This window comes from Castor canadensis, chromosome 18 (genome assembly GCF_047511655.1).
Source record: "Castor canadensis chromosome 18, mCasCan1.hap1v2, whole genome shotgun sequence".
NCBI lineage: Eukaryota > Metazoa > Chordata > Mammalia > Rodentia > Castoridae > Castor > Castor canadensis.
The window spans coordinates 11,296,842-11,323,881 of record NC_133403.1 but is presented as its reverse complement, the minus strand read 5'-3'; the positions used below and the strand labels follow the sequence as shown (position 1 = coordinate 11,323,881).

The 27,040-nt window shown below is 47.8% G+C and overlaps 4 protein-coding genes and 1 non-coding gene across 6 annotated transcripts; 1 reads left to right on the top strand and 4 right to left on the bottom strand.

Moving 5' to 3' along the window:
* Window positions 1–2,206: 2,206 nt before the first annotated feature.
* Window positions 2,207–5,108, bottom strand: LOC109699629 (D-dopachrome decarboxylase-like). Its single transcript, XM_074060818.1, has 3 exons — window positions 5,001–5,108; window positions 4,505–4,683; window positions 2,207–2,288 (listed from the first exon to the last, which is right to left on the bottom strand). The coding sequence occupies exons 1-3, from the start codon at window positions 5,106–5,108 to the stop codon at window positions 2,207–2,209; spliced, it is 369 nt and encodes a 122-aa protein (XP_073916919.1).
* Window positions 5,109–9,183: 4,075 nt separating this feature from the next.
* LOC109699632 (D-dopachrome decarboxylase-like) lies at window positions 9,184–12,409 on the bottom strand. The gene is made up of 3 exons (XM_020184438.2): window positions 12,221–12,409; window positions 11,733–11,908; window positions 9,184–9,438 (listed from the first exon to the last, which is right to left on the bottom strand). The coding sequence occupies exons 1-3, from the start codon at window positions 12,326–12,328 to the stop codon at window positions 9,357–9,359; spliced, it is 366 nt and encodes a 121-aa protein (XP_020040027.2). The 5' UTR covers window positions 12,329–12,409; the 3' UTR covers window positions 9,184–9,356.
* Window positions 12,410–14,216: 1,807 nt separating this feature from the next.
* LOC141419069 (U6 spliceosomal RNA) lies at window positions 14,217–14,323 on the top strand. Its single transcript, XR_012443741.1, has one exon. It is a non-coding gene; the product is annotated as a U6 spliceosomal RNA (small nuclear RNA).
* Window positions 14,324–17,238: 2,915 nt separating this feature from the next.
* Window positions 17,239–19,721, bottom strand: LOC109699628 (D-dopachrome decarboxylase-like). The gene is made up of 3 exons (XM_020184428.2): window positions 19,526–19,721; window positions 19,007–19,182; window positions 17,239–17,505 (listed from the first exon to the last, which is right to left on the bottom strand). Exons 1-3 carry the CDS (start codon window positions 19,631–19,633, stop codon window positions 17,433–17,435), a joined length of 357 nt encoding a protein of 118 aa, XP_020040017.1. The 5' UTR covers window positions 19,634–19,721; the 3' UTR covers window positions 17,239–17,432.
* Window positions 19,722–20,733: 1,012 nt separating this feature from the next.
* Window positions 20,734–26,155, bottom strand: LOC109699627 (glutathione S-transferase theta-3). 2 transcript variants are annotated; one of them, XM_074061319.1, is made up of 6 exons: window positions 25,931–26,155; window positions 24,327–24,414; window positions 22,725–22,875; window positions 22,147–22,323; window positions 22,046–22,053; window positions 20,734–21,827 (listed from the first exon to the last, which is right to left on the bottom strand). In XM_074061319.1, the coding sequence occupies exons 1-6, from the start codon at window positions 26,040–26,042 to the stop codon at window positions 21,710–21,712; spliced, it is 654 nt and encodes a 217-aa protein (XP_073917420.1). In that variant the 5' UTR covers window positions 26,043–26,155; the 3' UTR covers window positions 20,734–21,709. The 2 variants fall into 2 exon arrangements, with proteins under 2 accessions (XP_073917420.1, XP_020040014.2); XM_020184425.2 differs by lacking the exon at window positions 22,046–22,053 and having other exon boundaries at window positions 25,931–26,153.
* Between the last annotated feature and the right edge of the window lie 885 nt (window positions 26,156–27,040).

Here is a 27,040-nt window from a genome sequence, read left to right as displayed (position 1 = left end):
TTCTATGTAAGTGTGCATGATAAAGGAGCCTCTATGGGAAGCCAAGAGACTCTGTCCTTCCGTCTCCTGTTAACAGTTTATTAGATGTCAGCTATCAGAGAATCTGGGACACAAGATAGTAGGTTGTGACAGTTCTGAGAGGAAATGGCAGGGACAGGGGGCAAGTCTGGGACTCAGAAAAGATAATAGTCAGAGTTAGGAACAGGCATGGAGGACCAAGGCTGCTAAGCACCAGGATAGACTGTGCATAGACCATGGGCTGTACAGCCACTTTGCTCCAAGTAGATTTAACACAGAGGCACTCTGTAAAGGTTAGCACCACCATTCACCCACCAGCCTAGAGGCCAGTCTTGGCCCCATTTCTTGGCTCCCATTTCTCCACTCTGCTAACCCTATGCAGCCCTGTAGGCTGGTACTGATGGGTAATCAGTACCCATGGGCATTCCTTCAACTTCCCAGGGAAATAGTACTTCTTGCCAGGATTTATATGAGAAATGGTGCTATGTAGATCGCAAATGCTGACCTCATCAGAGGGACTCCTTCCTTGTTCCCACCCTGGGGGAGCAGGGCCAAGCAAAATCTCCATTTTGGGTTGTGTGAGGGTGATTCTATATGTCTGTAATCACCTGGCACCCCAAATCAGGTTTATCCCCAGGTGTAAAACACTCCCTGAGCTTTAGTATTGCCTCTCTGATCCATTTTCCTATCTGGAATTTGGAGGGGAAGGCTTAGGTCCTTTTTGTCAGGCTGGGAGTGTAACCTATGAAACACCTGTAGATAGAAAAGTGCAGAAAAAATTGGTAAAGCGAGCCATGGGGAAGAACTCCAAGATCAACCTTTCATTTGGTTATTTATTTTGGTGGTACTGGACTTTGAACACAGGGATTCACACTTATTTGGCAGGCACTCAACTGATTGAGACATGCCTCCAGCACTTTTGCTCTGGTTAGTTTGGGAATAGGGTCTCAATTTTTGCCTGGTCAGCCTGGACAGAGATCCTTCTATTTAAGCTTCCCACAGTCACATAGATAACAGTTGCGTGTCATCACACATAGCTGTTTTTGAGATGGGATCTTGAGAACTTTTTGCCTGGGCTGGCCTGGACCTGCTATCTTCCTGATCTCCACCTCCTGGGTAGCTAGGCTTATAGGTGTAAGTCTCAGGGCCTCTGAAAACTGCCTTAAAACTGTTTTTCAGTACTGGGGTCTGAAGTCAGGCCTTTTCACTTGCTAGGCAGGCGTTGTACCAGTTAAACTGCACTCTGAGCACCAAGGCCAAGTTTGAATAGCAGACCTGAACAGTGCTCAGGCACACACACAGTAGGCAGGCATTTTTCATTGGAAACTAACTTTATTAACTATGTAGACTGAATAGAACAAAAATCTCAACTTGACATTTCACGTGTGACTGAAAACAAAGATCATCTGATGTCTAACTGGCAGGGAAACAGCTTCCTCGGGGTCTAAGGGTCATGAGCTGAGTTCAACTCTGCACGAACATCTGGGAAACTACTGAGATGGAAACTTCCTTTGGGCTCTCACTATTCCACCTGTAAATACTCTGAAATGCAAAAGAATGGAATGATATGGTATTTAAATCACAGAGCAGGGATGGCATTCACTGTTTCTCTTGATATTGCATTTTCATGCTTAGCATGCTGGCAGAATTTACCGTCCCCATGATTGGTATGAGTTTTCCTCAGTGCACAGTTCCCACTCTAGTGATTAGTCAAGAAGAGCCAACATGCAAAGTGAAGTCCAGGGAAGATCCCTGAAGCTCAGGCAGCCCTATTTACCAGGCCAGCACAGCTACCCTAGGTTGATGTTAGAAATTTCAGGATATCAATAAAGTATGCAGGAAGTCCTAGGGCAGGACATTGATGTGTAGGTTCCTCTACACATCAATGTTTAGTTGCATTGCCCTTCACCTGATTTCAGTGCTATAAGCATATGAAATAGCAAGAAACCATCCAACCTCAATAAACCAAGACCACTCCCCACCGTGACTCAGGATGCTGGGGAGGGAATAGAGAGTAAAGAAGTCATAATTGAATGATGAAGTTCTCTTTATTTATTTAGCATGAGGGAGGGGAAGAGATCACCAGCATTTCTGCATGAAGGTACACAAAGCTGATATCCACTAAGCACTGAATCTGCCAGGAAGCCTCTCTGGAACAGGCGGCTAGTCCACAGATATCCTGCATCCTTTATGCCAGTTGTAAAAAGGTAACAACTGTCCCATCCTTGCCAGTCTGCCAGGGCTCCACTGGATAAAAGCGAGTAAGTATCCTTCAGGAAACAGAGAAAAAGCTCCTTAATAATCTCCAAATCTCACAAGATACCTACTAGGTACTATCACTTTGTGCTCTCATGCCAGCTCACGCCGGCCCATGAAGCATTTTGCCAAGCTGCTCATCCCAATTAGTAATCTTCCATTGACCCAAACAGAACAGGGGAACGATCAGATGCAAGGTGATAGATGCTTATGGGCGTGGCCCACTCAAGACAGACACAACACAGTGGCCTGACTCGGTATCCTGTGTGCTCCACTGTGTCTCTCAGTGCGTGGGCTCAGAGAGACAGACCCCCGCAACTAAGTGCAGCTCCCTGGGGGCATGCCCAGTACACCAGCCACCCTAGTTTTCTCCAACTCTTGTTCAAGACTAGGCACAGGGTAAACCTGATTAAAATGTGTAGAAAAAATAAAGGTGACCATTGCAGAGATCAGAGGAAGTTCTTCATGAAAAGCACAGGGATTGGGTTAGCCTGACAGAGGGTAGAGGACTGGCAGGGACCAAGCCTCAGTTTTACCATCTGTAAGGTTGTTATAATGCAGACATCCACCTCATGGAGATGGCAAGTCTGCACCAAAGGGATGTGGGCAAGAGCTTGTCAGGGTGAAATGGCACTAAAAGTGCAGAGTTCCTGGCACATAGGAAGCCCCGGTACATTATTTATTGTTAGAATTATTATCTCTCCCCAGCTTCAGGATCTGAACACCCACCAGGAGCAACCAGTCCTCAACAGCCTTTGTGGACCAATCAGGACTCCATTCTGGAAGGTTCTTTCAAGCGTCTCATATCTTTTGTTCCTCACAAGCTTGGACTAGGCTCAGAAATTTTTCCCCTCAGAGATAAACTTTAACTCTGACACACAGTACTGGTCTGGGTGGAGTAGAGCCTTCTTGTGGAAAAGGTTGTTCATTTGGCCTGATTCCTTCCTCTATTCAAAGACGAAGAGGCTGCAAACGACAGATGGTTCATTCCCAGGTTTTGTTTTGTCTTTTAATTGAGGGTTGAAGACAGGGCCTTCCACTTTCCAGGCAGGCACACTATCACTTGAGAATGCTGCTAATCCTTTTTTGCTTTGGTTATTTTTCAGGTAGGCTACCATGTTTTTGCCTGGGGCGGTCCTGGAACTAGAAGTCTCTTAACCTAAGGCCTCCCAAGTGGCTGAACCACAGGCATCTCTCACAATGCCCAGCTTATTGATAGAGATGAGGGTCTTGCTAACTTCTTTTTCCTAGGCTGGCCTTGAACTGCAGTCCTCCCAGTCTCCATCTCCTGAGTAGCTGGAATTACAGAGGTAAGCCATTGTGCCCAGCCTTATTTCCAGGTTTGTCTTGGTTCAAATGCAGAACCTGATCAAAAGACATACCCAGACCAAACTACAAACCTCTTGAAAACCAGATTGTCTGGCTTCTTCAGGTAATAACTTCCTCCTACCTTGCTTTGCCATGGCAGGTGCAGTCCACAACCCATCTCAATGAACCTTGCAATTCCTCTGGGGAGTGGTTAACTTGACAGCCTTCACAGGGAACAGCTGGAAACACTGAGGTCCCAGAGGCCATGGTCTCACATTATAAAAATAAAGCCCAATGAAAGCAACATTGAGAGAGCTATTAAAAATGAATCCAGAGGTCAGTCAAGGAAGCAGAACCAAAGTCCTTTTGAAGTCCCATTATCTGCTAATATGAATTTAGGTTTCTGCCACTTAAGACCACAAGTATCTGAAAATATCTGAACCCTGAACCATTGGATAATTACACTGTGCCCAGAAATATACAATGCACATCAGGAGGTTCTCAGGCTCTTGTTTTATTGGCATTTTTATTAAACATACACTTTCTTTACCTTCCACTCCTCGAACAGTCCTTGTTCTTAAAGAAGCTTTTTACAAAGGAATTTTTACTTCTTTGTCATAATGCAAGCCTGCTTGCAGGTATAAAGTTCCTTTTCCCTTGCTTTCCTGAGAACAGTGGGCCAGAGATGTGTTTTCAGTTTCAATTCATAAGATTCCCAAAAAAGTTATTTTACCATTTGTGAGTTTGCAGGGAATGCTGTGAGGCCAGGAAAACATTCTGTCTTATAGTCACCACCAAACATTCATGTAGCATCCTTCTTGTGCAAGGCATAAATATAACTTATCCCTACTTTATGCAGGAGCCATGAGGCAGGATCACAGCCTCTGGTTGCCCAGCAGTTGCAAAACGATCTGCTTCCTACCGGTCCTGGCCTAGGGCCAACTCCTTGGTGAGGAACTCAAAGAAGCCAGCCCTGTGGCCTTGGTTCTTCTCTGCAGTGTCCACCACACCAAAAGAGAAAACCAGCAACTGAGCACAGGGCTCTGTGGATCTGAACATCAACATGGTCATCAGGCTGGGCCTCACTGTCACGTTCACAAGCTGCAAAGGGCAAAAGAAAGTTTCACCTGAAGCTAAGGTTACGGGGCTAGCTCTGGGGCCCAGAGGTGGGAGGGGAAAGGGGCTTAGCATGTTCTTGAAGGTTGCATCAGGTTGGGGTCATGGCTGGGGAGGGCGACAGGCAGCAGCGGGAAGGGAGACCTGCAGGTTCATAGTGCATGAAAAATCAGAGATTGGCGAGCAGATTGGGGGTTCCTGAGGAGAAGAATCTGGGTCACTGTAGAGTGAGGGTTTGGACAAAGCAAGACCTCTATTCCTCACAACCTTCTTTCACCCAGGTCACCCCAACCCTCATTTACGTGCTCAGGTTTGCCTAGGATGGCAGCGGTGGCCGAGCAGAGCCTCTTCTCTAACCCCATGGGTATGCTGTTGGCAGGCAAGTTCGTGTCCAACTCAATGACTGGCATGCCTGGCAGGTGAGGGAGAGCTACACAGACAGCTGCTGCAAAGGTGTAATTGAATGGAGTTCAGACTTCCAAACGGTAACGAAAGAGGGACTAGGGACGAGGTGCCCAGACAACCCGGCTTCTCACTGGCTAGGCAGAGACTCCCTGCTCCTGAACTGGATGCCAAGACTACATCTCATCAATAGGTGCTCTGGCTTGGTTCAGAAAGTCGAGTCATCCTACATTCTACAAGACCCTGGCTGTGTCAAGGACCTGCCAACCTGCTCCAGCTGGCCTGGTAGTGACTTTTCCCTTTCCTCAGGCTTTCGGGAACCATTGCATTGGGGCCACAGCTTCTAAGCTATATTTAGGTCGAGGTCTTAACATCATCTCTCCCTCTCCCCCAATTCCCACCGCAAACACACACCTGTAGGGGCGTTACCCAAGCTGGACTATAATATCCATGGAACAGAGGTTTTAAAAAAATTTAGGAGATGGCAGAGTGGCTCAAGTGGTAGTGAGTTCAACCCTGTGTACTATCAATATATATAGTTTAAAAATGTGTTACCACTGTTTCAAAGTCAGTCAACTTCACATTCGATGTGAAATTTGAGCTTCTCTTAAACAATCTGGAGACCTGCCAACAGGAGCCAGCAGGTGGTGCCATACCCTCCCTCTCTCTCTCTCTCTCTCTCTCTCTCTCTTTCTCACTCTCTCTCTTTCACTCTGTCTCCCCATAGACATCTGCCTTCCTACTCTTTGCCAGAGGGTGGCAAAGGGTGTCATCTAAATCACAGAAATCAGTGGGTTGGTTCAACATGATCCTTATAATATTGAAAAGTCGTTTGAATTGGAAATTTCAAATAAAAGTATAAATTACATAAATTTCTATGTAAGTGTGCATGGTAAAGAAGCCTCAGTGAAGACCAAGAATCTCTGTCCTTCCCTCTCCTGTTAACAGTTAATTTATTAGATATCAGCTATCAGAGGATCTGGGACACAAGACAGGTAGGCTGTGACCATCTTAAAAGGAAATGGCAGGGACAGATGGCAAATCTGAGACACAGTCAGGATTAGGAACCGGCATGGAAGACCAAGGTTGCTCAGCACCAAGACAACCAAGACATAACTAGGAACTCCCTTCCTGCAGGGAAAGTCATGAACTTCCACTTGTATCCCACTTGTGGAAGACGTCATCTCAGAGAGAGGAAAAAGACCTAGGTTCAGAGGACATTCCTGATCAGACATCTCTTTACCCAGTCAACCTCATTTGTGACTGTGTTCAGTCCAGGAGACAAGGAGCCTGCTCCGTGTTACATCTGAGAGAGAGAAACAATGGCGCTAAGGAGACCAGAGAAGTCACCTGACCTGGCTTGGGATTGGAGAGGTCAGGAAAGTCTCCCTGGGGTAGCAACATGTTAAATGCCAAAAGACCCAGACAGGCACTAGGCAAAGAAGATGAGGTGAAAACGGCATGAGGGAAGGCTAGGAGGCCGAAGTAGGAGTAAATGAGGGGTCTGAAATGAATGTAGCTAGGAGGGATGAAGCAAGTAACTCCCATGTCAGTTACTTGTAGTTTTTCAGGGCAGTGAAAAAAACTACTTCAGCCAAATGTCGTTCCAGAAATGGGGTACCCTACCTGCAGCTGGGGATGAGCATGGTTCACTTTATGCTCACTCATAACACAGGGTCCCCACTGTGTGCTAGAAATTATGGTAGTGCTCTGCAAATATTAATTCAGAGTATCATTTCAAAAACATATGCACATTTGATAACAAAAGTGGAATGTGTATATTGCCTTTTTTAAACATGTTTTCATCCATCTATTAGCCATTTCCCTCTATCCATCAATTAAACCCTTCCTTGGTGGGTTCTGTGGCCCATATTTCTCCCATATACTTGTCTGATGGGTTTGTAAGAGCACCTTCAAGAATATTATTTACAGCATATCTTTACCAACCTCATTCCTACATTTTCCCCTTATTTTAAGTTTCTTTTTTTTCCTTACATACAATTTCATTGAATATGCAAACTCTATCACAGTTCTTTGTTGAGTTGTGCCACTATGCTAAGGCTTAGAATGTCCTTTCATACACAGAAATCAAACATTTATTGAAATGTCTCCTTATGTCTTCCTGCTTTGACTCTTTTTTCACTGAATATCTCTGTATACAAGAATAATATGTGTAGCAAAACTGTGATTTGTATTTTTTTCTTCCCTCAAAGTCAGTATTTCCAGACAGCCTGGAGTGTCCAAAGGGCATAGGAGTAACTGCTGGCAGCTCAGGAAAAATGGCATATTAGGAGAATTTGTGCTGAGCTCTGTGCCTTGGTTTCCCTTTGTGACACAAAATTTGGCATTCCACAATTTGGTGTTCTGAGGTCCCACCAACTGCCTGTCTACCTACTCAAAGTTGCCAGTCCCCTTCCCCAGGAGTCCTCCCCTCCTGTAACCCCCATTCCATCTAGCCTTTGCAGTCAACTCCAAAGCTCCTCATGCCTCCCTGGGTGTTGGATGGTGCATAGAGCACAGACTCTGCAGCCACATTGCTCTAAGGGGCTTCAACACAGAGACATTCAGTAAAGGATAGCACCTCCATTCAGATACCTATCTGGAAGCCAGGATTGTCTCCCATTTCTCCCCTCCCCTATGACCAAACCTCTGCAATCTCTGTAGTTCCATATTCAACAGCTCTCAGAGCTGTGCATCTGTAAGACACCTGACAGCCCTAGCCAGGTTCAGCTACATGACAGATTCTCCGTGATCTGCCCCTCTGATCCATTTTCATATCTGGGGTTTTGATCAGACTGGAAGGCCTGTCTGTATCTCAGAGCTCCAACCTATGGATCACCTTGGCAGAAGGAATAAGTGTAGAAACAGTTGGGATAGCAATTCCTGGGAAGGAACTCCAAGGCCAGCCTTTTATTTTATGGGTTTTTGTGGGTTTTTTTTTTTTTTTGATGGTACTGTGGTTGGAACGCAGGGATTCAAACCAAGCCAGGCAGGTGCTTGACTGCTTAAAACATGCCTCCAGAACTTTTTCTCTGGTTAGTTTAGAGATAGGATCTAATTTTTGCCTTGAACTGTGATCTTCCTAATCTCCACCTCCTGAGTAGCTAGGAATATAGTTGTGCCTCAGAACTTCTGGCACCCATCTTAAAACTTTTTTTTTTCAGTACTGGGGTTTGAAGTCAGGGCTTTGCACTTGCTAGGCAGGCACTGTATGACTTGAGCCACACCCTAAGCATAAAGGTCTACTTTTAATAGGAGGCCTAAACAGTGCTCAGGCACAAACACAGCACACAGGCATATTCCATTGGAAACTAACTTTATTAACCATGTAGACTGACCAGAACAAAAACTTCAACTTGAAAATCACTAATGCACTGAAGACAAGGATCATCTGATGTCTGACTGGCAAGGAAAACCTTCCACCAGTGCAGAAGGGTCATGAACTGAGTTTAACTCTGCAGGAACATCTGGAAAGCTACTAAGATGAGACTTCCTTTGCATTCTCCCTACCCCCACCTGGTAATCCTTTGAAATTCAAAAACACAATATGTACCTACATTGAAAGTAAAGAAAGCATTCACTATTTTAGGGGCATTGTATTTCTCTGCTTGGCTTATTGGTAGACACTACCTTCCCCATGTTTGGCATGGGTTTTGCAAAGTGCATAGCTCTCAGATCCAGTGATTTATCATCAAGAGTGAACATACAATGTGAAGTCCAGTGTGAAATCTTCAGGGAAGAACTCTGAAATGCAGGCAGCTTTATTTGTCGACCAGCACAGCAGTCAACAGAAAGTAATGGCCCCTGATCACCCCAGGGTGAGGACAGAAATCTCAGGATAACAACAGAGTATTCAGGAAGTTCCAGGCCAGACCAGGTGTCCCCCACATCCCCAGTGTGCTTACATGTGTGTACACAGTATACCCTTGATCTTAGCCTCCCCTGATTGCAGAGCTATAAACATATGAAACAGCAGCTATGAGAACAGGAAACAACCAACCTCAATATTCCTCATAAACCAAGCCCATTCCCCACAATGTCCCAGGATGCTGGAGAGGATAATAGAGAGATAAAGAAGCCATATTTGAAATATAAAGTTCTCTTTATTTATTTGGCATGAGAAAGGGGAAGAGAAGAATTGTGATATCACCAGCATCTGTGCATAAGGAGATACCGGAAGCTGATATCCACCAAGCACTGTCTCCACCAGGAAGCCTCACTGGAACAGGAAACTGGTTGACAGATATCCTGCATCTTTATGTCAATTGCAAAAAAGTAACAACCGTCCCGTCTTTGCCAATCTGCCAGGGCTCCACTGGATAAAAGCGAATGAGTATCCTTCAGGAAACAGAGAAAAAGATGTCAGCTCCTTAGCAATCACCCAATCTTGCAAGATACTTACCAGCTACTGCCACTGTGGGCTCTCAGGCCAGCTCACGTCGGCCCATGAGGCATTTTGCCAATCTGCTCATCCCACTCAGCAATCTTCCATTGACCCAGACAGAATGCAAGGTGATGGCTGCACATAGGCGGCCATCACCCAGGCCAGAAGCAACACAATGACCTGACTGTACAGTGTGTGCTCCATTGCGTCTCCGTGTGGGCTCAGAGGACAGACCTTTCCTCCTAAGAGTAGCTCCCTGGGGCACGCCCAGTGTACCAGCCACCTTAGTTTTCTCCAAATCTGCTTCAAGACTAGGCACAGGGTGAACCTGACTAAAGTGTACAGAAAAAATAAAGGTGCCCATTGCAGAGATCAGAAGAAGTTCTTCATGATAAGCACCAGGGATTGGGTTAGCCTGACAGGGATTGGGATCTCTGATTGGCAGGGATCAAGCCTCAATTTTACCATCTGCGAGGTAAAATCTCACCTCACGGAGATGGCAAGTCAGCACCAAGTAGATGTGGACAGGGCTTGTCAGGGTGAAGTGGTATTATGAGTTCCTGGCACATGGTAAGCATGGTATGTTATTTATTCTTAGAATTATTATCTTTCCCCAGTTTGAGGATCTGAACACCTGCTAGGAACAACCAGTCCTCGACAGCCTTCATGGGCCAACCAGGGCTCCATTCTGGAAGGTTCTTTCAAGCGTCTCATGTCTTTTGTTTCTCACAGGCTTGGACTAGGCTCAGGAATTTTTCCCCTCCGAAATAAACTTTAACTTTGACACACAGTACTTGTTTGGGTGGGGTAGAGTCTTCTTGTGGGAGAGGGAGTTCATTTAGCCTGACCTCCCTCACCTCATGAGGCTGAAAACTACAGATGGTTCATTTCTAGGTTGAGTTTTTTTGTTTGTTTGTTTGGTGGTGCTGAGGTTTGAAGTCAGAGCCTTTCACTTTCTAGGCAGGCACTTTACCACTTGAGTATGCTGCTAGTCCTTTTTTGCTTTAGTTATTTTTCAGGTAGAGTCCCATGTTTTTGCCTGGGGCAATCTTCTGTCTGGAATCCTCCTAACCTAAGTCCTCCCTAGTGGCTGGGACCACAGGCATCTTCCACCATGCTCACCTTATTGATAAAAATGAAGGGTCTCGCCAACTTTTTGAGCCCAGCCTAGCCTTGAACCGTAATCTTCGCAAGCTCTACCTCCTGAGTAGCTGGAATTACAGGGGTAAGCTGCTGTGCCCAGCCTCATTTACAGATTTGTCTTAGTTCAAAAACAGAAGCTGGGTATCCATATATGTAGACCAATGCTCTTTTCAGTACTCCAGGACGCTCCCCGCCAGCTTTACTTGGGACCAGGCTGGCCACTGATCAAACATACATACCCAGATTTCCTTCTGACCACACTGGAAAACCTCCTGAATATATGACTGTCCGGCTTTCTCAGAATAACATCCTCCTACCTTGCCTTGCCATGGCAGGTGCAGTGCACAACCAATTTCAATGACCATTACAATTCCCCTGGGGAGTGATTATTAGAGAGCCTTCCCAGTGACCACTGGAAACACTGAGGTCCCAGAAGCCATGCCATTCCCAGGTCTTACAGTATGAAAATAAAGGACAGTGAAAGCATCATTGAGACCACTGTTAAAAATGAGTCCAGAGGTCTCTTTTGAAGCCCCATTATCTAGTAATATGAACTTAGGACTGTCTACCTTTGACCACAGGTGTCTGGAATGATCTGAACCATGAATTCTGAACCACTGGATAATTATACTGTGACCAAAGACTTACAATGCATATCAAGAGGTTTGGGGGCTCTTTTTTATTGGCATTTTTATTAAACATACACTTTCTTTACCCTTTGAGCAGCCCCTGTTCTTCAAGAGATGCCTACAAAGCCATTTTTACTGCTTTGTAATAATGCAACACTATCTTTCCATATAAAGTTCCATTTTCCCTGCCTTCCTGACAACACTGGGTCAGAGATGTCTCCTCAGCTGCAATTCCTAAGACGCCCCCCCACCCCCACAAAAAAAGTTCTTTTTCAGTTTCTGAGTTTGAATGGGTCAACAACAGGGAACACTAAGGAGTCAGGAATACATTCCATCCTACAGTCTCCACCAAACATTACTATGGCTGCCCTTCCTGGACAGACAAGGAATGTAATTATCACCCTCTTTATGCAGGGGCCCTGCGGAGGATCACAGCCTCTGATTGTCCAGCAGTCCAAAATGGGTTTGCTACCTACCGGTCCTGGCCCAGAGCCAGCTTCTTGGTGAGGAACTGGAATAAGCGAGCACTGTGGCCTTGGTTCTCCTCCGCTGTACCCACCACACCAATGGAGGATACAAGTAACTGAGCACAGGGTTCTGTGGATCCGAACAGCGACATGGTCAGGCCAGGCCTCACTGTCAAGTTCACGTGCTGTGAGGAGCAAGAAAGTTTCACCTGAAACTCGAGCTACCCAGCTAGCACTGGGGTTCCGATGTGGGATGAGGAGGGTGGGCTCAAGGTGTTCTTCAAGGTTGTGTCGGGGTCATGGCTGGGAACAGTCACAGGAGTCAGTGGGAAGGGGGTGCTGCGGGCTCATGGGGCATGGAAAATCAAGAGATTTTCGGTTGGATTGGGGTCCCTGAGGAGACGAGTCTGGGTCACTGTGGGAGGTAGGGCATGGATAAAGCCCAACCCATACCCCCAACAACCTCCCCTTGCCAAGGGTACCCATCTCTCGCTCACGTGCTTGGGTTTGCCCAGGATGGCGGCGGAGGCTGCACAGAGCCGCTTCTCTAAACCAGCGGGTAGGCGGTTAGCAGGCAAATTCGTGTCCAGCTCAATGGTTGGCATGTCTGACGGGAGAGAGCTAGAGAGCTAGAGAGCTGCTGCAAAGGTGCGCTCCGATAGTTCAGAGATCCAAAGGGTAATGAAATAGGGAGCAGGGCCAAGGTGTCCAGGCAACCAGGCTGCTCGTTGGCTGGGCAGAGATTCACTGCTCCCCGATTGGCTGTCAACATGGCATGTCATGGACAGGTGCGCTGGCTCTGAGTTCAGAAAGTTCTACCACCCTGCATGCTACAAGACTCAACCTGCACCAAGGACCCGTCCACCTGCTTCAACTGGACCGGTGGTGATTTTCCCTCTCCTCAGTCTTCTGCGAACCTCTGCATTGGGGCCACATTTCCTAAGCCATATTTAGGTAGCTATCTTAACATCTCTACCCACCCACACACTGAGGGACCTTATCCAAACTGGATTGTAATATTCATGCCACAGAGGTTTAAAATAATTTTAAGGTCTGGCAGAGTGGCTGAAATGGTAGTGAGTTCAAATACAAATATACATGCATTTCTTTAAATGAGTTCCCACAGTTTGGAAATGAGACAACTTCACATTCAGTATGAAATCCTAGCTTCTTTTAAACAATCCGTAGACCTGCTGACAGAAGCCAGTAGGTGGTGCCATACCATCTCTGGCTCTCTCCCTCCCCCAACCCCTCCGCAGACATCTGCTTTCCTACTCTTTGCCAGAAGGTGGCACAGGGTGTCATCGAAGTCAAGATTAGGAGTTGATTTAACATGAGTCTCATCAGTGTTGCAAAGTCATTTCAATTCAGTTATGTGTGTGTTTGTATATGGACACTTTCAATTACAAATATAAATTTCTGTATGAGTGTGCATAATAAAGGAGCCTCTGTGGGAAGTCAGGGAGACCAAGAGACTCTGTCCTGTTAACAGTTTATTTAGTACATGTAGCTATCACATAATTTGGGACCTGACAGATAGTTTGTGACAGTCCTGAGAGGAAATGGCAGGGATAGGTGGTAAGTCTGAGACACAGAAAAGAGAACAGTCAGGATTAGGAGCAGGCATGAAAGATCAAGGCTGTTCAGCACCAAGACAGGCAAGAAATAACTAGGGACTTCCCTTCCTTTGAGAAAGTTCATGAACTTCCACTTGTATCCCACCTGTGGAAGACGTCATCTCAGAGAGAAGAAAAAGACCTAGGTTCAGAGGACATTCCTGATCAGACATCTCTTTACCCAGTCAACCTCATTTGTGACTGTGTTCAGTCCAGGAGACAAGGAGCCTGCTCTGTGTTAGATCTGAGGGACAGAAACTATGGAGCTAAGGAGACCAGAGAGGTCACCTGACCTGGCTTGGGTTTGGAGAGGTCAGGAAAGTCTCCCTGGGATAGCAACATGTTAAATGCCAAAAGACCCAGACAGGCACCAGGCAAAGAAAGCAATGTGAGAGCAGCATGAGGCAAAGCTAAAAGGCCAAGGTAGAAGCAGGAGAGGGGTCTGAAGTGAATGCAGCCAGAAAGGTGTAGCTAAGAGTGAAGCAAGGTCTTCACTGCCAAGTTCAACGACTTGTAGTTTAGTTTTAGGGCAGTGAAGAAACTTACAGTCAAATGTCCCTCCAAAAATGTGATACCCTACCTGCAGCCAGGGAGTTATGCTCCGTCATTAACACCAGGCCCCCACTATGTGCCAGAAATTATGGAAGTGCTCTGCAAATATTAATTCAGGGTATGCATTTCAAAAACACACACATTTGATATGTAAAAGTGACATGTGCATCTTGCATTGATTACTAAAGTTAAACATGTTTTCATTCATCTATTAGCCATTTCCCTCTTCAATTCAACCCTTCCTTGGTGGGTTCTGTGGCCCATGTTTCTCCCATATATTTGATGCTTTTCTAAGATTACCTTAAAAATATTAGTTATATATATTGTGCTCGCTTCAGCAGCACATATACTAAACTTGGAACGATACAGAGAAGATTAAAGTGGTCCCTGTGCAAGGATGGCACGTAAATTCATGAAGCGTTCCATAAAAAAATTAGTTATATCATATCTTTAACAGTGTTATTCCTACTTTTTCCCTTAAAGTTTCTTTTGTATTTCATTGAATGTGTAAGCAATTTCATTGCATATGTAAAATCTGTTAGCCTTTTGTTTCGCTCTGTCACAATGCTAAGGCTTGGAAATGTCCTTCCATACACAGAAGTCAAGCATTTATTGAAATGTCTCCTTTTGTCTTCATAATTTGACTCTTTTTTCACTTAATACCGCTATATCCAAGTATAGTATGTGTAGCAAATTGTGATTTCTATTTTTTCCCCCAAAGCCAGTTTTTCCAGGCAGGCTAGAGTGTGCAAAAGGGTATAGAACTAATTTCTGGAAGTTCAGGAATCAAGGCACATTGGGGGTAACTGTGCTGGGCTCTGTGCCTTGGTTTTTCCTCTGTGACACAAAATTTGGCATTCTCTGGAATTCTAGGATTTGGTATTCTGAGGTCCCATCTATCTCCTTTCCACCTGCTCAAAGTTTTCAGTACACCCACCAGCCCCCTGGAGGAATCCATCTCTGATCTCCTATCTCCCATCACATCTGGTCTGTGCAGGCTGACTGCAGAGTTCCTCATGTCTGCCTGGGTGTTAGCTATGCATAGAGCATAAGCTCTACAACCACAGTGGTCTGAGTAGCTTTAACACAGAGGCACTCTGTAAAGGATAGCACCTCCATTCAGCCACCAACCTGGAGGTCTATCTTGGCTACCGTTTCCCTCCTCCCCCATGGCCAACTGCAATCCCTGTAGTTCTATATTCAATAGCACTCAGAACCTATCATCCCCACCCTGCACAACCCCCACCAGCTTGTCAGGGTCCAGGCACCTTTAACTGGATTATCACAGTAGCCTCCTTACCTCAGCCAATGGGATTCATTAAAACACAAGTGCTTCACAACTCTCCTTTACTCAAAAACCCTATCCATGCACAGGAAAATCCAAAGTCATTCTTGTGTCATGTGCTCCCCTCCCACTTTTCTTCTTGCTCAGCCTAGTCAGACCATCCCCCTAAAGCATGGCCTCATCTCATGGCTTTCCACCCAGAATATGCTTCTCTAATCCCTAGTACTTCAGTCCTACAGGTCCCTACTTACAAGTCAGCTTCTCAGGGGACCTACCCTCTGTGTCCTACTCAAAGTCGTCTCTGAACAAAAGTTGTCTTCTTCACAGCAATCACCACCTTACTTGCTACCTATTCGTATGGGTCACTGTCACCCTCTCTCTCTGTGATGTGACCTCCACGTGGGCTTAACCCTCAGGGACTGGATCCTCATCAGACTGGTGTTGATGATTGCTCTGCACCCATGGGTATTCCTTCAACTCCTTGGAGAAACAGCATTTCCTCCCAGGACTTACAGGATACGTGGTGCTATGCAGATCATAAATGCTTACTTCATCAGAGGTCCCCCTTCCCTGTGCCCACCCTGGGGGAGCCAGGGTCCAGCAAAATCAAAACTTGGTTCTGGGGGAGAGGGTGATTCTGAGGATCTTAATTCCCTGGCACCCCTAGCCAGGTTTACCCAAGTGTCAGAAACTCCCTGGGCTTTAGTTTTGCTCCTTTGATTCATTTCATATCTGGGGTTTGGAGGAGTTAGTCCCTTTTGGCCATACCCCAGAGCTCTAACCTGTGGAACACCTTGGCAGAAGGAATAAGTACAGAAACAATTTGGACAGCAAGCCACAGAAAGAAACTACAAGGCCAACCTTTCATTTCATTTATTTATTTGTGGCGGTACAGGGAATTCACACTTACTAGGCAGGTGCTCTACCTCGAGCCACACTTCCAGCCCTTTTTGCTCTGGTTATTTTGGAGATAGGGTCTCACTTTTTGCCCTGGTCAGCCTGGACAGAGATCCTTCTATTTATACTGGGATGACAGGTATGTGCCAGCATAGCTAGCTGTTGGTTGAGGTGGGGTCTTGAGAACTTTTTGCCGGGGCTGGCATTTTATTGTGATTCTCCTGAGTGGCTAGGATTACAGGTATGAGTCTTAGAGCCTCTGGCACCTGGATCAAATTTTATTTCATTACTGAATTCAGGGCTTTGCACTTGCTAGGGCAACACTGTACCACTTGAGCAACACCCTAAGCACCAAGGCCAACTTTTAATAGGAGGCCTAAGCAGTGCTCAGGCACAAACACAGAAGACAGGCATATTTATTTGGAAACTAACTTTATTAACCATGTAGACTAACAGAATAAAAATCTCAATTTGACATTTCACTAGTACACTAAAGACACGGATCATCAGATATCTAACTGGCAGGGAGACACCTTTCACCAGTGTCTAAGGGTCATGAGCTGAGTTTAACTGTGCGCAAACATCTGGAAAATTACCTAGATGGAGACTTCCTTTGGGATCTCCCTACCCTACCTGGAAATACTCGGAAATGCAAACGCATAGTATGTTATTTCAGTTGGAGAACAGGGACAACATTCATTGTTTATAATGACATTGCATTTCCATGCTTGGCTTGCTGGCACTTTACTTTCCCATGACTGGCATGCATTTTGCATAATGCACAGCTCCCTGCTCCAGTCATTTGTCAACAAGAGTCAGCATGTAAAGTGAGTCCAGGGAAGATCCCTGAAATGCAAGCAGCCCTGTGTGCCAGGCCAGCATAGCAATCAACAGAAAGTGACGGTCTAGGCCACACTAAGTTGAGATTAGAAATCTCAGGCCATCACCAGAGTATGCAGGAAGTTCCAGGGCAGACCAGGTGCTCCCACACATTCCCATTGTGTTGCAACCCTCCAGGCTGAGCCTTTCACCTGATTTCATTGCTATAAACATATGGAGCAGCAAATGTGACAACAGGAAACATCCCAGTTCAATATTCTTCATAAACCAAGCCAACTGCCCATATGTTCCAGGCTGCTGGAGAGAGAGTTTAGAGGTAAATAAGTTATGTTTGCATAATGAGGTTCTCTTTATTTATTTAGCATTGAAGTTAGAGAAGAGGAAAAAAATGTTAGGTGAATCACAGACATATCTGCAAAAGGGATACCCAAATGTGATTTTCATCAGGCCTTCACTCTGCCAGGAGGCATCTCTGGAATGGAGAGTCAGCTCACAGATGCCCATGATACTCTGTGCCAATCACAAAAATGTCATGACCGTCCCTTTCTTTCCAATCTGCCAGGGCTCCAATGGGTAAAAGCGGATAACTATCCTTTAAGAAACAGAGAAAAAGATGTCAGTAACTTGGCTATCTCCTCGTGATGCAAGGCCCCTGCTAGGCACTCCCACTGTGGGCTCTCAGGCCAGCCCACGTTGGCCCATAAGGCATTAATGATTTTCCATTGACCCAGACTGAGAAATGATCAGGTGCAAGGTGACAGATGCACATGGGCACGGTCCATCCAGGACAGACATCCAGGACTGACTGCGTATGCTGTATACTCAATAGCTTCTGTCAGTTGTGGGCTCAGAGGGACAGTCCTTCCCTCCTAACTGCGGGCACCAGTCACTTAAATTTTCTCAAAGTCTGGTTTAAGACTAGGCATAGGCTGACCATGACTAAAGTCTGTGAAAGAATAAAGGCTCCTCTTCCAGAGATGAGAAGTTCCTGATAAAGAGCACCAGGGACTGGGATAGTTTGGCAGGGGCTGCAGGACTGGCAGGGATCATGGTCTCAAGTTTTATCATCTGCAAGGTTCATGTAATGCAGACATCTCTACCTCATGGAAATGGCAAATCTACACCAAGGGGACCAGGGATGCAGTTTTGGATCAAATGTTATTATGGTTGTTGAGTGTGTTGCTCATGGTAAGCATTGGTATATAATTTATTGTTAGAATTATTATCTCTTCCCAGTTTGAGGATCTGAACACCCACCAGGAGCAGCCACTCCTCAACAGCCTTCCTGGGCCAATCAGGACTCCATTCTGGAAGGTTCCTTTGCTCTTCTCCTGCTTTTTTCTTTCATGGGCATAGACTAGGTTTGAGACTATCTTTCCTCCAGGAGGAAGCTTTAACCCTGCCACAGGATGCCAGGTTTTGAGGAGGGGAGAAGGAGGTAAAGCTATCTTGTGGGTGAGAGAGTTCATTTAGCCTGAAACAGCCCCCATTCACAGATGAGGCTGCAAATCGGAGGTGTTTCACTTTGAGATTATTTGGGGTCTCTTAGCTAGACGCCCAGAATCCAGGCCAATGCTCCATTCACTACCCTGTGATCCCCTCCCCCCAGTCTCACCTAGTCCAAAGGTTTCAGTTTCACAACATAGTCAGATATCCTACCCAGACTGGAGAAGTTCTCCTTGAAAATAAGATTCTCTGGATTCTTCAGGGTAATAAAACTCTGAAGGTGCAGATGTGGTGCACAGGCCATCCCTAAGACTCCTGCAATGGCCTTAAAGGATGCTTTAAAAAAAAAAAGGCTCTTCCCAGTGTGCTGATGGAAACACTGAAGTCCCAGAAACCATGCCTTGACCAGGTCTCAGACAGTTGGCTGTAGAGCCAGGAATTCAACAATCTTACAGCCATTCTGACCGCAGACCCACCATCAGCGTGGCAAAGGAGTGTGTGGGCCTTCCTGCACTAAGGCCCCCATGTGCCCTTCCTGGACAGTGCAGAGGGTTTATTCCCCCCGCCCCCCAACTTCAGATGCCCTGAGGCAGAATCACTGCCTCTGGTTGCAGCAGCAGTCCCAAATAGGTCCTCTTACTACATACCGGTCCTGGCCTAGGGCCAGCTCCTTAGTGAGGAACTCGAAGAAGCGGGCACTGTGGCCACGGTTCTCCTCAGCGGTCCCCACCACGCCGATGGAGGAGACAACCAGCTGGGCACAAGGTTCCGTGGATCCGCCCAGGGTCATGGTCAGGCCAGGCCTCACGGTAATATTTATGCGCTGCGATGGACACAAAAGTTTCGCCTGAAGCTGGCGCCCGCAGTATTGGCGTTGAGCACCGGGACGTGTGAGAGACCGCACGCGCGTGGCCCGAGGGGTCATGGCTCAGGGCACCCGCCAAGGTGCTTGGAGGTCACATCGGGGTCATGGTGGGAAAAGCGACGAAGGGCACTCGTGGGGAGAGAGGGCCATGGGTTCATGGGGCACAGAAGGTCAGAGGTTAGCAGACCAGCGGGTCCCTAGGGAGAAGAGTCCGGGTGATTGTGGGGAGGCAGAGAGTGGACAGAGCCCAACTCCCAGGCCCCCAACCTCTCAGCGCCCAGGGCACCCGATCCTCACTCACCTCCTCAGGTTTGTTCAGGATGGCGGCGGTGGCCGAGCAGAGTCGCTTCTCTAGTCCCTCGGGCACACGGTTGCCAGGCAAATTAGTGTCCAGCTCAATGAATGGCATGATGAACGGAAGAGCAGAGGCAGCGGAGAACTGGGGCCGAGTTGGATTCGGGATCTCCAGGGTGGCAGAACGGGCTCAGGGGCGGGGCGTCACAGCAGCCAGGCTCCTCATTGGCTCGGCTGAATCGGCAACTCCCGATTGGCTGCCAGGGCTACACCCCAGCCTGTCAGTCACGTGGGCTGGCTCCAAGTCTCCGGAAGTCCTACCTCCTAGCCGGTTAGGAGTGACCCTACCCCCATCAGGACGCGATGGCAGATCCGGGCCCCAGGCACCCAGCTGCAGCCCCAGGGCAGTGTTTCCTTCTCAGACTTTCAGGCTTTGAACCCACCAGCTCCTAAATCGTTATTGATATAAAGGTCTAAACACCCTTCTTCCCATACATACTCATCGGTAGGAGCCTTCCCATCGCGCAGGGGTTTAAAATGGTTTTGAACGCTTTGCTATCATTTCAAAGTTCAGCAACTTCAATATGGTAATCTCTCTCTTCCTTTCCCCCCTCCCTCTCTCCCAGTCTCTCTCATATTTGTTTTTCTGAACTGGTCTCCCAATGTATGCTTGAACTCGCTAAGTAGCCCAGGCCGGCAAACTTTCCCTTTTTTGGTGGTGGTGGTGGTGATACTGGTATGGGCCTCAGGCTTGCTAGGCAAATAAATGCTCTACCACTTCAGCTACTCTCCCAGCCCCTGGCTTTACCTAGAGTGCTTGAACGGTTGGCCTTTTGTTGTTTTGTCTTTTAGTGTTCTTGTGTTGTTGGAGATACAGCCCAGGGCATTGGGCATGCTAGACAAGCACTCTATCACTGAGCTACATCCCCAGACTCAAATCTGGACTTCTTTTGAACAATCTGGAGACCTGTAACACAGGGTTACAGGTTTCCCCGGTTGGCACAGATGGGATTTGGAATGCCCCTAGGACAAGGGCATCGCCACCTGATCCCTGAGGCACCAGCCTCTGTAGCCTCTTGTGAGTTACTGTCCACTAGGAGGTAGCAGGATCATTTAAAACAAGTCTATCCAGTTGCACAGAGGAAATTCTATACAAGTGTGCATATTAAAGGAGTCTCCGTGGGAAGGCAAATAGGCTGAGATTCTGACATCACCTTCTTTGTCTGGTTAGCAGCTTATTTATTAGATAATTCATATGACAGAAGGCCTATGATACGAGATGGGTAAATGTGACAGTCATGAAGTGGTAAGTTTGGAACTCACAGTTGGGTGGGGAGAAAACAGTAGTCAGAGTTAGGATCAGGCTTAGGGCAGCAAGTCTACTCAGCAGCACTTGGAATGTCAGGAAAAAGCCAGGGACTTCCCTCCCTGCAAGGAATCTAGCCCTTACATTCCACCTGTGGGAGACATCACTCCCAGAGAGAGGAGAGAGACCTAGGGCATGGAGGACATTCCTAATCAGATACTCTTTACCCAGCCAACCCTGATCTGTGACATGTACTCAGCCCAGGGAGTCTGTTCCCTGTGAGAGCTGAAGGAGGAAAACACTGGGGCTGAGGAACCCAGAGTAGTCACCAATCCTGGCCTGGGACTGAGGTGATCTGAGAATTCTCTCTGGGGAAGTAACATGGGGCCAAGTGCTAAAAGAGAGGCATCAGACAAAGAAAGTGTGGTAAGAACAGCAAGAGCCAAGGCTAGAAAGCCAAAGTAGGAGAAAGAGTTCTGAAATGAATAAAGTCAGAGGGACAATTTGGAGGAGTGGGGCAAGGTCTTCACTGCCAAGTTCAATGACATTCTTTAGCTTCAGGGAAGTGAGGAAACACAGGATTTCAAAAGAGAGGAACAGGGTCAAATATTTACCAAAACTCTCTCCAAAGGTCAGATGCAGACCAAATATTTGAGTAAAAATTGGGTAGGAACATAACTTGTTGCTGGCATGATGAAACTGTGAACCACAGACTTTGTGGACACTGTATAACCAGAGAGAGAAGCCCCATCTGTATTCTGACAAGTCATTGTTTTCCTTGGTGGCTCCTCAGGCCTAGGCGACCCACTCAGTGCAACAAACCCTGGACGGAATGCTTCAATTTCTCCTTCAAGATAGGGTCCAATGGAGGCATATCCTTGGCCTTCAGGACAACTGCATGGGCCTCCTGGAAGAGCTCCTCCCCAACTGCAGCCTCCACACGCTGGCGCCACGCAGCCAGCTTTGGTCGGCTTTCGAAGACTTGGCAGCCAGCACTAACAGGCTATGGAAAAAGAGGTTGATATGCTAGGTATAACTAAACACAAGGCAGCATGACCTGCCTTAGGATTCCTCAAATGGATTTTCCCTCCTCCACCACATGTGTGATGGTCTGGCGGGGAGGTCCCCTTCCCAGGGGACCTCTCAGCATCCTTGCAGTGAGGGCTTATGAAGATTCGTTTTACAGATAAGGAGACAGGCTCAGAAGGTGAAGTGACTCACCCAGGGTCCTATAGCCAGAAAGGTCAACATGAGCAAGGACATCAGCTCCCTCCAAAGCCTCCCCACTAATTCAGTGGACCACCTTACTTCATGGCACTCACATGCATCAATTCTGTGATGGCTACCAAGTCAGCCACAGAGATTTGGGGCCCAGTAAGGAAGGCTTGGTCTCTCAGGAACTTGTCCTCTAGTAGCTGCAGACACCTGTCTAGTTCAGCCAAAGTGTTTGCCAGTGTCTCAGGGGGTACCGGCTGGCCCAGGAACACAGGGAACATCATCTGAAGGCCAGCAAGTAGAGAGAGGGTCAAGCTCCATCCAATGCCCATTCTTTATCCCACTCCCATTCTATGCATCACCTTCAGGTTTTTGTGCCCTTTCCTGCACAAAATTTTCCACTGCCCTTAGGACTAAAACCAGAACACAAAACCCTCCTCAGTGCAGCAGCTACCCTGCCTCACTCCCTACCCACCTAGCACTACACATGCACCTTCCCAGATAGCACATTTTTATGAATTCCCTGGGATGTCATTAAAGTGCTTGATCCTAAGTATCACAATTGGTAGTCTCTGGCATTCCAAAATTTGGTGTTCTAAGGTCCCAGATCTGAAAGGAACCCTTTCAACAGAAAAGCACCATCCCTTGAGCATCCTGGGAGGTATCCCTGCTTCCTGTGGCTCACCTTCTGCCACATGGCCCTGGTACAGCAACTCCTCAAGGCTGTGTGCTGCCAGGACAGGTACTCATCCACTCGGGCTTGGGCCTGCAGGTCCTGGGGGTACCAGTGGTCAGGAGTCTTGTACTTGCGGCTCAGATACAGCAGGATGGCCACACTGAGGAAAAGTGGTCGGGGTGGAGGACAGGCCCCAGTCACTCTTCAGCCATTTCATAGGATATTTTCACTATTCACATGGTACAGAGGAGGAATGTGAAGCTCAGAGAGGTTAGATGACAGCAAGAGTCACACAGCTCTACCTCTGAACTAAGAGTGTCAAAAGGAGAAACTAAATCTCATGGATTTCAGGAGGAGCTAGGAGTTCAGGGAAGGCTGACCCCACAGCTCTTTATGTCTCCCTGGTTGTTGGACTGTGCTTAAGCTACAGACTCTGCAGCCACGTGGCTCTGAGTGTGAATCTGGCTCTGCCACAGAGGCATTCTGTGGTTTTGGTAAAGCAAAGCACCATCCTTTATCTTCCAATCTGGAGGCCAGCCTTGGCTCCCAACTCCCCCATCACCAATTCTTTTGTGAATTCTGTGGTTTGACCTTGAATATCACTTAGAGCCAATCATTCCCCACCCCGCACCACCACCATCTTGGCCTGGATTTCCAGGTAGCCTTCTCAACCCAGACAAGGGATCCTTTCAAACACAAGGGGGATTACCACTCTCCTCTGCTCAAACCTTCCAATGGCTCCATCCATTCACCAGAAAAACTACATGTTCCCCTCTGCTCTTCCCTCCTGCTCTGTTCCCCAGTAGGGGCCAATAACACTGGCCCCTTTACTCTTCAGCCAATATCCCAACATGGTCCCATCTTACGGCTTTCCCCCTCATTTTCCCTTCCAGTCAGAACATGCTTCTCACACACCACAACAGCACTTCAGCACCTCAGTCCTGTAAATCCCTGCTCAGTTGCCCCTTATCAGTGGGCCTTCCCTTTGCCTCCCACTCAAAACCACCCCTGCTACACCTATTTTCTCCATAGCAATCACACACCTGACTTGCTACCTGTTTGTATGAGTTATTGTTGGCTCCTCTCTCTCTACAATGTGAGCTCCATGAAGGCTTACACATATTCTCTGCTTGAGCCCCAGGGACTGGATGGGGGCTGGTGCTGAAGGATGCTCAGCAGATAGCCACTAAGTTCACTGGGTTTTCCTTCACCTCCCTGGGGAAACAACATTTTCCCCAGGATTTGTGGGCAAAGGGAGTGCTGAATGGGTCCTGGTATAGCCACTGTTTCATACTTTCATTCCCCTTCCTTCTGAGATCTGGGCTGGCAGGGAAAGGACCTGGAACCAGGCTAGGCCCTCCAACTTGTACAAGTACCTCCTCTCTCCCAGCCTCAGTTTCCTCATCTGTACAAATTAGTATGGCAATGGAGATGCCATGACTTTCAACAGCCCTTCACAGCCTTGTATACCCCTGCCAGCTTCAGCCCACTCTTCACTCTGGGGCTGGCACAGGTACTTGGGATGCAGAAGTATTGGCTCCAATCTTCAATAGTGAATTCAGACAGGTGACTGCACCCACAAGGCTTAGCTGCAGATCAGAGATCCATTACCTCTCAGCTAAAGTGAAGTCCCCATCCTTCAAGGCTGGCACCTTCCTCAGGGGGTTCACCTCAGCAAACGAATCAGTATAGTGTTGGCCTGTGGGAAAGACCAGTGAGGAGTAAGGAGAACCCTGAGACCTCTGAAATATCTGTCTGTCCCTCCCCTAAACTGAGTCACCAGTTTTCTGCAGGCAGCGTGAGGAAGAGGGCCAATGTGTATCATAGAAGCTGACCCCATCAGATGTCTGCCTTCCCTATGCTCACTCTGTTGGATCCTAGACCAAGCAGAATCAAAATTTGGGTCTGGGGGAAAGGGTGACTCTGTGGAGTTGTAATCCACCTGCTACTCCCAGCCAGCTCCATCAATGTGTCAGACACTCTAGTCTCCTTCTTGGGCTCTAGTCTTGCCCCTCTGATCCATATTCCTATCTGGGGCAAGAAGAGGAAAGGATTTAAGCCCTTCTGACTGTTGGATGACTGTGGACACCCAAGACCTCCAGCCACCCCTATTCTCAGCTTTCAGTCCAATCTGGTTCTTGCCAGGAACACCTTGTCTCATTACCCCAGCCTCCAGCAGCCCAGGGGTTCTTCCTTTCCTGTGCCAACTCCTTAAAGCTCCCATCTCAATGGGGCTTCCCAGGTCTGACTCACTTCCACATACCCTACCCTGAAGCCCAGGCCAGTTCTGGAGGGTACACTAGGTGCCTAGTTAATGTGTATCAAGTCAGACTTGAGCCAGGCTCCAGCTTGACTATAGGCCTATCTGGGGGCCTCTTTTTCTTTGTACTAAGTGGACACTATCAGCCCTCTGCCCATTCTCCCTCCACAAATTGCCTAGGGCTAGCCCCTGTCCTGCAGCAGGTTTTCCAAGCTGGGGATACTAAAGGCAACCAGTGGGAGGGCCCAACTGAACAGGGGACTTCCTCTGACCTGCCTAGGGAGCTCTAGGTCCCATGCTTACCCTTCTGTCCAGTTATGGTCCTGACACCTTCACTGGATTCTACTCCAGATGTTTTTCCAGGCCAACCAGATCAGTAACACTACAGCTCAAGTGAGGGTTCTGGCCTCCCCATACTGCCTTTGCACAGAGCCCTCCAGATGAGTGGGGCAAGAGCAAGTCAGAAACAGGAAAAAGCAAAAGTAGAAAAAAGCAAGGGAGATGTAAAAGTGAAAGGGTCGTAGGCAGGGGTAGGCAGGAGAAAGTGGAGACTCCTGAATTGGGTGGGTGGGGAGAGTAAAACAACCCTCTCCTGCCTGAGGATGCAGAAACGCAAGAGATGGAAGAACACCAATTAGGGAACGAGAAGGCAGTTCAACTGCTTTTTCAACCTTGGAGGTTGAGATCTACCCTTTGCTGCACTTCCTTCTCCTCCCTCTGGGAGTTTTTTCTGCTCCCTTTTATTCTGTGTGTGGAAGAAGGTCTTGTATTCACCAGGCGAATATTAAGGTTCTTTAAACATACACAACTGATAACTGATGAAACGGCTTCCTACTGGAAAGGCTGACGTTTCTCGCCTGGCTGCAACACCAGTCTTGTCCCCGAGAGGTCGTCGATGGCGAAATCCACCCGCACACCCCAGGCCTAGGCTCCCCAGCCCGCTCTTGGGGCTCACCTTTGAGCAGCTCCACCGTGCGCAGCTGGAACGGGATGCTGTTCTTCTTGGCAAAGATGTAGACAGCGCGGCAGGGCTGGGACAATAGGTCCAGATAGAGTTCCAGGCCCATGGCGGTGGTGGCAGCTGGCAGACCTAACAGGCGGGCCTGGGTGACAAGCTCCCAAAACAGGAAAAGCAGGCAGGAACTGCTGGTACTTGAACCACAGCTGTGCAGACCAGGGACCCGAGCTCCGTTACGCCCTCCCCGCCCATTGGATGGCTTCGGAGAACTTTGGACCAATCAGCGACGCCCCTGAGAATCCGCTCTGCAAAGCTCTTCTCCCACGTGATGAGGCGGAGCGCAGCAGCAGGTCTGTGCTCTGATCTGGGATATCACTGCCAGCAGGACCCCTTCCCAGGACCTCAGTTTCCACCTTAATCAAGTGGGTCAGGGGGAGTGGTAATGGGAAGCGGGACGTCCAGGGGGCTTTCTAGCAGAGACCCTCAGTGAATTTAGGGTGGTAAGATCTGTGTTGTCTGAGGGCAACAGCTCCCTTCACACCTTCCCCTTTCTTTCCCTCCCCCTCCTTCTCTCCTCTTCCCTCTCTTTCTCCCTTCCTTTAGCAGAGGACTGAAAGAGGAGTGGTTTCCAAGTCCTTTAGAACAGAACGGGAGTACACCTCCTTCCTGTCCCACCAGCGCCCAGGATGGAAGCTAGGGAGGATATTGGCTCCCTGCTCTCTGCACAGGCCAGGCCTGCAACCCACAAAGGAAAGAGAGCCCACACCCTGTGATGGAATGAGCTCTCTCTCCCTAATCTCTTGGGTCACATTCATTATACGCTGTCTGCTTGGGATCGGATAGAACTTCTCCACCCCTTTTGCAGAGCCAAGTTCCTCCTACTTCAGTTCTCGGGCTCCAGAGGCCGGTGGCTATGACATCCCCATTTCTCAAAAGAGCTTCCCAGGGTGAAAGGACCCTCTCCCCAAACACAAGATTGAGAGAATGCCCCTTGGCAAGAAAATAGGTTATTCGGAAACTTGAGGGTAGATTTGACTTTCTGGTCTCAAATGTTCCCCTTTAAGGAAGCCCCCAAGAAGCTGCCTTCTTGGTATAGTGCTGCAGAAT